General features: G+C 39.3%; 1 protein-coding gene across 1 annotated transcript in view; it reads left to right on the top strand.

Moving 5' to 3' along the window:
* The first annotated feature begins 863 nt into the window (after positions 1-863).
* NUP88 (nucleoporin 88) overlaps positions 864-11264 on the top strand; it is a 36902-nt gene continuing 26501 nt past the window's right edge. Inside the window, exons 1-7 of the mRNA XM_075194958.1 lie at positions 864-1143; positions 6530-6699; positions 8448-8573; positions 9213-9299; positions 9585-9755; positions 10291-10477; positions 11006-11156. Of these exons, the coding sequence (XP_075051059.1) occupies positions 928-1143; positions 6530-6699; positions 8448-8573; positions 9213-9299; positions 9585-9755; positions 10291-10477; positions 11006-11156 (1108 nt within the window). The 5' untranslated portion in view covers positions 864-927. The remainder of the gene's footprint in view (positions 1144-6529; positions 6700-8447; positions 8574-9212; positions 9300-9584; positions 9756-10290; positions 10478-11005; positions 11157-11264) is intronic.

Raw genomic sequence — 11264 nt, 5'->3', positions numbered from 1 at the left:
GAGAAGTTATTTGTAGGGGAGAAAGACTTCAATGCAGCAGCTTTTGTGGGGCATTTAAAATGCAAAAAAAAATGCAAATGAAAACAGGGGCATTTTTTTCTCACATATGCCTCTGCCCATTTGTTCTCTCATGCCTCTCTGCCCACCTGCATTTCCCTCACATGCCCCTCAGCCCACATTATTTTCCCTCACATGACCCTGTTTGCCAGATTTTAATTCACATGCCCCTCTGCCTGCCAGATTATCTCTCACATGCCCATATGCCCCACAAATGTCAATCTGACCACCAGATTTTTCCTCACATGATCCTCTGCCCACTGGATTTTCCCTGACATTCCCCCCTGCCCACAATCCTGTCTCACATGCCGCCTGACATCCATCTTTTCCCTCACATGCCCATCAGCGTTCTCTAACATGTCAACCAGCTTTTCTATCACATGGCAGTCCATGCAAACCAGCCTATCACATCCCACCTTTTCACTAGATTTATATCAAGTTCTCTCCTGCCCACCAGCTTCCCACACATTCTAGCCCCTGCCCACCAGCATTTCTATCATATGCCGCCCCGTGCCGACTATACTTTGCCTCAAATGCCCCACAGCTTTTCCCGCATATGCCTCTCTGCCCTCTAGCTTTTTAAACATATACTCCTCAGCCAATCAGCATTTCCCTCATATTCCCCCACTGCCCGGCAGTTTTTCTCTCACATATTTCCTATTCATCAATGTGTCCTACATGATTACACCTATTTCTTAGCTGATCTTCCTGCATTGCTTTCAGCTACACAGCAACATTTGCAGCTACCCGCCGTGAACTGTGTACCATGTGACTACGGCAGTCACATGATCTGGTGATGTGCTGACGAAGGAAGGTCCTTTCGCTGAAGGGAACTAGCCACGACCGAAAAAGCAGTTGTGGTGGGCAAAGATGGCGGCGATTGGCAGGGCAGGAGACCGCTGGCAGAGTGCATTAAGTGAACACCCGCTCTTCTCACAGCTCCGGGGGCAGCCCAATGCGACGGCGGGCCGTGGCCAGCTAAAAAATCTGCTGTGTAGTCTGGACGGCGACCTGCTGATCTGGGACCAGGAGGAGTGCGGCTTTGTCACCCTAAGACTTCGCAGCCTGAGCTCGGGCAGAGAGCAGGTTAGGGCTACTTATCCTTAATACAGCCTAATGTGCCCCAGCCTGGGTTATTGTATGTCTCCGAGCTGCAGCTAACACATGGGAACTTTCTAAAGGGGGAACTGTACAATGAGTGCAGAAAGTGTGACTATATCGTCTAGTGCACAATATGACAGGAGTGACGGTAATGTAAAAGTTGCAAAAAGTATAAGAGCCATTACTTTAGGCCAATGGTTTCCCGACTGATGTCGGCACCCATGTGTGCGCAATCTGGTCGTTTATGGTTGTAATGTAACTTTCTGATCTGTGCTGTTTGTGTATCTCAGAACCACGCTTGAAGAGTGACAGGCATTTTTTGGGTAATATAGGAAACGTCTTGTTGTATCAGAAGGATGATTTGTATGGCTTATTTAAAACTGAAAGTATTTTGCTTGCGTTTGTCTTTAGATGTATTGGTACCCGAAATCTTCTGGGGTTTTAGTTTTGATTTCTGCAACGCTGTAACATTGATACGTCAAAGCTGTTAATTACATGTCAGGTGTATCAAAATGAGTTTACTATATGAATATATGAATGAATAGTAATGGAAAATGTGCACACAGCTATACAATATCCAGCTGACTAACCATCTGTTTAATGTTCGTTTTAGTGTAAGTTACTGGAACAGAACAAAATGAAACAAATTAAAACATACAAGTGAGCAATTCACTGCTTATAGAAGTACTGTGCTGTATCTAGTAGTTTGTAGCAAATGAAGTAACTTTTTGGACTAGCAATTTTTCTTCCATCCTACTGTGTCATTAAAGTTCTGAACCTGGGCTCTGATTCATTGAGGAAAGTAAGGCAAAAAAAAAGGAGTACATTTTCTCCTGGACAAACCATGTTCTAATGCAAGGGGTGCAAATTAGTTTATTATTTTGCACATAATTTAAAGTTGATCTAGGACATGCCTTACCCCAACTGTAATTATGCTCCCACACTCTAAACTGCCCTCCCTCTGTAATGTAACATGGTTTTGCCAAGGTGCGAAGTTACTTTTTTTTTGTTTGTTTGTTTTTTGCTTTACTTCTCAATGAATCAGACCACTGGTCTTTTAGTGTATTATAAAGTTGACAGCCTAGAAGCGCAAGCATCCAATAGTTTTGAAGTTGTCATATAAATACATATGGTTAAGATATGCCTTCTGTACAGATTATTACATTGACCATCATTCTTAATGCAGTAATTATTGGCCACCAGCTTTAACTGTGTATGTATAAATATGTGTGTGTATATCATCATTATTTATATAGCTCCCAACATATTCCGTATCACTTTACAATTGGGGACAAACAATAAACAAACTGGGTAAAACAGACAAAGAGGTGATAAGTCCCTGCTTGCAAGCTTACAATCTATGGGACAATGGGAGTTTGATACATGAGGTTAGGTCTACATTTTGCATTTTGGTCCAGCCAGACTACAAAGGTGAAAGTGATTAGTAAACTAAATGATTCCGTCACACAACAATGTTGGTCAGGGGGTAGTTGTCTTGTGTGAAATTGTGTAACGGGTGGTAATAGCGTAAGCTAGTGATGTTAAGAGGGTGGTTGAGAAATATTATAAGCTTGTCTGAAGAGGTGGGTTTTCAGAGAACGCTTGAAAGTTTGTAGACCAGAAGAGTCTTATTGTGCCAGGGAGTGAATTCCATAGAGTGGGTGCAGCCTGAAAAAGTCCTGTAACCGGGAATGGGAGGATGTAATGAGGGTGGATGAGAGATGCAGATCTTGTGCAGAACGGAGTTGCCGAGTTGTGAAATATTTTGAGACAAGAGAGGAGATGTATGTTGGTGCAGCTTTGTTGATGGCCTTGTAGGTTAGTAAAAGTATTTTATATTGGATTTGGTAGAAAACAGGCAACCAGTGTAGAGACATACAGAGTGATTCAGTAGAGGAATAACAATTTGCATGGAAAATCAATCTTGTCGCTGCGTGCAAAATAGATTGTAGGGGTTTGAGTCTGTTTTGGGGAAGACCAGTAAGGAGAGAATTGCAATAGTCAATGCGGGAGATAAGTGCATGAATTAAGGTTTTTGCGGTGTCTTGTGTAAGATATGTGCGTATTCTGCAAATGTTTTTTAGATGTACATAACATGATTTAGATATATAGTCGATGTGAGAAACAAAGGATAGTTCTAAGTCAAAGATTACACCTAGGCAGCGAGCTTGAGAGATGGGGTTTAAGGTCATGTTATCAACAGAGATAGAAATGTCAGAGAGAACCAGGATAGGGATGTGTCTTGAAGACCTAGGTATTGCAGTGTTTGTATGAGAAGAGAGTGGTCAACAGTGTCAAATTCAGCAGAGATCCAGGAGAATTAGGATAGAGTAATGGCGTTTAGTTTTAGCATTGATTGGATCATTGACAACCTTAGTCAACGCAGTCTCTGTGGAGTGTTGAGAACGAAAGCCAGACTGAAGAGGATCCAACAGGTTGTTTGCGGAAAGGAAGGTTGTGAGGCGAGTGTAGGCAAGTCTCTAGAAGCTTGAAGGGGCACGGGAGCTGAGATGGGACTGTAATTTGAGAGAGAGTTTGGGTCGGAATCTTGTTTTTTTCAGAATAAGAGTAATCACTGCGGGCTTGTATAGTGATGGAAAGATGCCAGTAGAGAGCGAGAGATTACAGATTTTAGTTAGAGGTGAATATATATATATATATATATATATATATATAAAATATCCTGTATCCTTCAAACCTGTCGCCTGCTTACTTTTTTTGCTATAAACTTTATAAGATAATACGTAATATTGAAATAACATAGCAGTGGATTACCTGGTGACTGTTTTTTAACATCTTTTTTTTTTTTTTTTCTTATGCTCTATATAATTAGAAGTGCTTGCCTTCTGACATTACACCTTCAGCCCTTTCCCAGATGCTACTTGCACAGAGAATCAGCAGTGTTTTCCCCAGCACTGGTTTCCTGGGTGATCCACCTGGCTGTTTTTTTAGCTACTTGGCTTTTGGAGCCCAATAGAGTCCTATTATAATAAAATAAACCATTGTTTCTCCTAGTATAACAGGCACTATGTGAACACTACAGCCAGCAGTGTGTGTGTGTGTTAGACCACTGACCACCAGCCCGACCAGTCCTGGTAGGTGTGGGCAGTAACCTCCAACATTTTTCGTTATTATTGCGAAGTTTTACACAGAAAATTGCCCCCACCCGGCTGCTGCTTAATGCCACCCGACTGGTAAAATTTTCTGGGGAGAACCCTGAATCAGTAAAATAAACCTGAGACCCCCTACTCTGCACTTGATTTTAACTATACTCTAAATTGTCACCTATTGTTTTTGCATATTTTTCTATGGACTGTACTAAAAAGATGATCACAGGCAATTTGTGTTAGAATTTTGCAAACTACAAGAAACATAGCTCTTAAATATATCATCATCATCATATATTTATATAGCACCACTAATTGCGCAGCACTGTACATTGGAGCTTACAGCCTAAATTCCCTAACATACACACACACAGACCAAGAGAGACTACGGTATATCAGCTAATTAACCTAGTACAGTGGATCCTAAACTCTCAATTTGAGGCACCCTTAGGGGTCTCCACAATTTTTTCAAGGCATCCCTGTGTCAGAATTATTACCAAGTCCCCCCGCCTTGCTTACCACCGGCCCTGACTACGGCACTACTGTGAGATCACCACGGCACCCCAAGGAACCGCGGCGCACAGTTTGGGAACCACTGTGCTGGTATGTTTTTGGAGTGTGAGAGGAAACCGGAGCACCTCTAGGAAACCCACAAACCACAGGGAGAATATGCAAACTCCACACACATAAGGTCATGGTCAGATCAAACTCATGACCCCAGTGATGTGAGGCAGAAGGGCTAACCACTGACACACTGTGTTGGCCACAATCATATATGTATAAGAATTAACTAAAAATGCTGTAAATTACAGCATGAAGTACATTATCAATATATATCTGTGCGTTTTTATTGGGAGGATGGGTATATGTACACCTTCGAGTGTTCTACAAGCACCAGCATGCCGAGACTGTAAATGGCTCGCTGGGACTTGTAGTTCCACAAACTAAAATGGTGTTGTACTCCCTTTCTTTACCTCTTTCCATTTTATTACCCTACACCTACCTTCCAGGGGTGTAGGACGAGCCCTGGTGCTTTCAGCTCAGAACTGGTTCTCCCTGGGGGAGGGGGGGCACACACATTTGTTTTGCAGACCCTACTCCCCAGGGAATCCAGGCCTGTGCTGAGCAGCCTGGGTTTGGCTCGTAATTATGGTCAGGGGACTGCCCTTCCTTGTGTTCCCCTGCCAAAGCTGCCCTATCCACTAGCTCAGCAGGCTCTGATGGGTACATACGTACCTTCAGCACCTGTGTACTACAGCAGCCCTGCACCCAAATTCAACAGGCCATGGATCTTGAGATCTGTGACTTCGTGATTTTGTGGGCGCACAAAGCCTAAATACAGGTATCAAATTCTGAGCGCAAGTTGCACTAAAAATGTGTACCCTAATGAATCATGCCCATAGAAAATAGTCCCCAATGTCCATATATATGTTTCAACTGTGATCATCCCACATAAATAAAAAATATATAGCTATCTTCCCACTGTAAATGCATAGAAAACAGTCCCAGGTGTTTATATCTATGCTTAAAAGGCCTTCATCTCACATAAATAAAAATGATAGAGCTGTTTTGCTAGAATAAATCATTGCATGTAAATTTATTTGTAATTAGTACATTTTATAAAAATTTTTTATCAACAGGTATGTATATTAAAGTGTGATTTACACTTTAATAAATTGTAAATAATTTTAATAAAGTTGCTTTTTCTCTATTGAAACCATTGGGTGAAAGAAAAAGGTTAGTGCCATCTAATGACAGAAAATTTAACTGCAGGCAATCACCCTTATCATCCTTTTCAGTGATCATCCGTTTAGTACATCCCTTTTTCTATTAGTTTGGCTGTAAATTCTTCACAACTGGGACCTCTTGTTTATGTTTCTTCAAATCCTGTCACTACACTTATATTGTTTTGTATAGTGCTCCCTGTACGTGTGTAGATTTGTAAAGCTCTGCATACACAGTAGCACTGTGAATACTAGTTAAAAAATAGTATTTGTATGTATGCTATTGTGATGCAAAGTTTAAAAGTGTAACCTAATTTGCTAAAATTACATTAATTAGTATTACTACCTGAATTACAGGTACTGCATACAGTACATGTCATTGTTTCCAAGTTTTTATGTATCTTATATGTTATGTTTCTGCATTTTTTTTGTGTACTTGATATAAACCATTTTCTGTTTTTATTTTTTTTTATTTTTTTTTTTAACTGCTGTATAGTATCAGTAACTTGCTAAAGAACATGTTTTGTATTCATTTGTCAGAGACTCCTATGCATTAACCCCCCACTGTTTGATGTTACTCAAGTCCTTGTAAGCCCTACCCAGCATCATATTGCTCTGATTGGAAGTAAAGGCTTGATGGTTCTGGAGGTTCCTAAGCGCTGGGGAAAAAACTCTGAATTTGAAGGTGGTGGAAAGACTGTTAACTGCAGGTATTATCCAGTGATTCCTTTTATGGAGATACAAGGGATATAATATGAGGACAGTTGGTAGCTAAACCTTATATACATTTACTTTATTGATTTTAATTTCATGTTTATGTAAAAGTATTATCATCTTGATAATTTCACCACACTGTATTAACTTTACGAGTCCTCGATACCTGTCCACATCTCTAAATTGTCCCTCTAAAGCGCCTTGTTTTTTACTCTGGCAATGTCGTTGTTTGTTCACACTGAAGTATGCAGTATCACTGCCCACTTCAGCTGTGCCCTCCCTCCTATTAACTGAAACTGCTTGTTGCTGTTACAAATAGAAGCTGCATGGCTCATTCACATGAATCTGCAGGGTTTTTTTTTGGCTGAATTCTCCTGATATGTCACTATATGGAAGAATCATGATTTAATTGGTTGAAACTGCAGGACTTGCTCTTCACATTACCTGGGTGCTCTCATCCCTGCTAATGTGGTAAGAACAGTAAACCACACAACAGGGACAAAAGGTAAATATGGGAAGATGTGTGTAGGACCTGGCACAGAGCTGAATTTTGTGGCTTTGAAGACTGTACATGGGACAGTTTATCTGAGCTCAAGCCTTTAAATGTGAGCACAGGTTTGTATGCGATGGTCATGAGACTGGTGTGCATAGAGCTGATAAACTATGCTTATGTGACTGCATAAGGTTGTTAATCTGGTCACAGGGTTGCAGAAGTGGGCATGAGCACTGGTGGACAAATACTATAGAATTCCAGAGCGAGACAAACATAGGAGCCACAAAATATGTGCATCCTTTTATGTTAATAGAAAGGAATAATTATTTAAGCAAAATGGCTACGTGAATCCTGGGACTTTTAAAGTCGTCATCAGTCTGTAATGGTGAGCATGAGGCTGATGCTGTCAGTCAGGACCCTGCATCGAAACTGTGGAATGCGTGGATCTCTGCTATGCACACGATTTACTTTTTTGCTACACTGCACATGCTGATTATCTTTTAGCTGTGCTAAATAAGTACATATTTCTGTTTCTTTTAATTAACAATACTAAGCATGTTAGGTATTTTTCTTTCTCCTAAAGTCATCTGGGACATAACTCCAGAGTGATATATAAGCTCCTTCAACAGTAGGCAGCACAGTTTAAGAATATAAGCTTTTTCACCATGCTGTTCTCCATATTGGCCCTCCCTTCCACCAAATGTAGCCCTTCATACCCAAGAAGATGAACAGCATTGGTCTAGAAAATGATATGCAGATATTTTAGATCATGTGGTGTAATATCTTAAAGTATATTTGTATATGCATTTAATTCTGTTTGGGGAGATACCAGCACAAGCTAAAACTATAGCCGTGTAACAGATTTGTCGAATGAAAGAACGTCTTGAACTTTTTTTTGTTTTTCCTTTATTTTCCTTTTGTGCAATATATACGTACACATTTTACACAACATGGAATTACTTTTCATAAAACAGAACATGACAGATACCCATCACTTTCTTAGTGTTGCCAAATGCTTTATGATGTTTTAATCAGCAAGGGACAATTCTACATTTTACTTCAGCAGTGGAAGCACTATGCAGTTACATGTAAAAGTTCTTGTACAGGAAATAATTATGTATCAAAAGCAAACCCTTTGTTATAAATTGGTTAATTTCCTCTTTACACTTAACAACTACATTATGTAAGTAATGGAGTGGAAATATATAAACCTTTAAAACATGTTTCCTATTTTTCTTCTATTCTGCACAGAACTATCCCTATTGCTGATAGAATCTTTACTAGCTCAACTTCTTTAGTTCTAAAGCAAGCAACATGGTACCCAAGTGAGACACAAGAGCCTCATCTGATTTTGCTAACTTCTGATAATATAATAAGGTAAAATAATAAATTTCGAATTGTTTTGTTTTCTTCTTACACTACTTTTTTTGTCATGTTAGCCAAATGATAGAAAATAACCCTGGTCTTGTAAATGTTCTCTTACTAGTGATTTATTGTGTACATTTGCATTAAAGTATCTCTAAACCTAAAATGCATATTGCAGTATAGACTACAAGTTGGTTTTTTTTCTTTCTTATCTCTATTGCTGATATTTTTAAAAAACTAATAATTACTGCTGCCTGGTTACTTGTCATACACACATTATATAACTTTTTTTTCTTCTTTGTCAATCACTGTAATGAGTACTGCTAAACACCATAATGATGAAGGCAGAATCTGGAATGATTCAAGTTATATTAAATGAGTAGTAATAGATTTAAGATACAGTGCTCCAAGTAAAAAAACAAAACAAAAATAACTTTAAGTAGAAGTCCATCCAAGTTCTGGCATTATAAAGAGACAATACTATTCATGCATTGAGCACCAGGCATGTAGTGTGTATGTGTGTATCTATATGTATGTATGTATGTAAATATATATATCACACACACACACACACACACACACACACACACACACACGTGTGCACTATACAGACTTTACATTACAGATGTTAACACCTTGTTTTCCTTTTAGAATATACAGCCTACAGGATCATTTAACACCAGAAAAGGTTATCCCACTTTCCAATGCAGATGAAGAGACAACGCTTCCTCATAATGGGTGGGTGTATGTCCATGTAGTGCACTACATTGTGCTTTTAATGGAGTGACTATTTAGGAGTTAGCTGAGGCTTTGTAAGTTATAATATTGTATACCTATTTTTGAGCTTTTTCATTTAATTATAAAAGAGAATGGTACTAAGTTTTAATATACATTTTAAAGGTTTACATTCTTCATCCATTCAGCAATCGTGGACAAAAGTGTTCTTCGGTTAGTGTTCGTTTTTGTAGCTCAATGTTATTTCTATGAGATTTATATTGTTCATTTATTTTTTTGTGCTTCCAGGCGATCTTACAAAGCCTCTCTCGGAGAGACTGCTGTTGCATGTGTTTTTGGTCCACTAGTTGCACTTTCAAAGGGCCATGGGGTATACAGTAAAGAAGAGACAGCGTATCCTCTCTACATACTTTATGAAAATGGAGAAACTTTCCTATTGTACATTAATCTCCAGAGGAGGTGAGATTATCATCATCATCATTTATTTATATAGCGCCACTGATTCCGCAGAGCTGTACAGAAAACTCATTCACATCAGTCCCTGCCCCATTGGAGCTTACAGTCTAAATTCCCTAACACAGACACACATACCGAGACTAAGGTCAATTTTATTTGATAGCAGCCAATTAAGCTACCAGTATGTTTTTGGAGTGTGGGAGAAAACCGGAGCACCCGGAGGAAACCCATGCAAACACGGGGAGAACATACAAACTCCACACAGATAAGGCCATGGTTGGGAATTGAATCATGACCCCAGTGCTGTGAGGCAGAAGTGCTAACCACTGAGCCACTGTGCTGCATAAATAGAGATGCACACACTCATTTCATGTTTTCCACTAGAAGTAAAATTGTTAACTTTGAAAAATGGTTGACGCAAAAAACCTTTTTGTGATTCACTAGGTACATTTTTTTAAGCCATTTGTTTTGTTAGAGAACTCGGATTTCAAGTGTTACGGTTGTCTGGCTAATAGTAAAACTTTTTTTTTTTTTGCAGTCACAGCAATATTGGTAAGCTGTTAGGCCCTCTTCCAATGCATCCTGCAGCAGAGGATAACTACGGCTATGATGCTTGTGCAGTGCTTTGCTTACCTTGTGTCCCTAACATCCTAGTTATAGCTACAGAATCAGGCCTCTTATATCACTGTGTCGTGTTGGAGGGAGAAGAAGATGATGAGCAAACAGTGAGTGAAATACCCATTTTGTCTTCTAGCATTGGTTACTACAAACAAACACTTGGTATTCTGATGCTGTCTGAGCTTGTGTTGTAAGATTTCCTGTCCCAAATACCAACAACTTACTTCCCGCCTTCCACTTTTATATTGAGTACTAATTGCCTTTCTTCAAATAAGAAATTTTGTCAGGATATGGTAAACATGTAATACATTTCCAGTGGACCTCAAAGCTATTTGCAGACTGCACCAGCCAGTTGGCAAAAGATAAGATTGTAGAGCTGATGTAAGTCAGAAGAAAAAAAACACTTTCACATGTATAAGTAGAAGCCTATTTGTGGAGGTTTTAAAATAAATGGTTTAAACTTTTAAGTTTAGTTACATTTTTGACTTTACTTATCAAATTGTTTGCTTGAATAGTAACCATGTGCATTTTCAGTGTACTTAAAAGCTCACACCCCTTTTCTGGTAGAGGAGCACAAGTCCCTTTCCATTTCTTTGATATACTGAGTTTTAAAATCTGAATATTTGTCTTTATAGTCCAACAAGTCTTGGAAACCCAACTCTGATCTGATCCCATCACTCTATGTTTTTGAGTGTGTTGAGTTGGAGCTTGCGCTGAAGTTAACAACCGAAGAGGAGGCAGAAACCTTGGAGTCCGACTTCTCGTGCCCTATTAAACTTCACAGAGGCAATATATTTTTATGAATACTTCATGGTCTCTACTGTGGTGTGATACTTTTTCTAATTAAACAGTGGGATAAATAACACACCAAAAGTTTGATGAAACTATCACCAT

Source organism: Mixophyes fleayi, chromosome 2 (genome assembly GCF_038048845.1).
Source record: "Mixophyes fleayi isolate aMixFle1 chromosome 2, aMixFle1.hap1, whole genome shotgun sequence".
Classification (NCBI taxonomy): domain Eukaryota; kingdom Metazoa; phylum Chordata; class Amphibia; order Anura; family Limnodynastidae; genus Mixophyes; species Mixophyes fleayi.
Note: the sequence above shows the minus strand (reverse complement) of the source record. Positions and strands in the feature narration are given on the sequence as shown.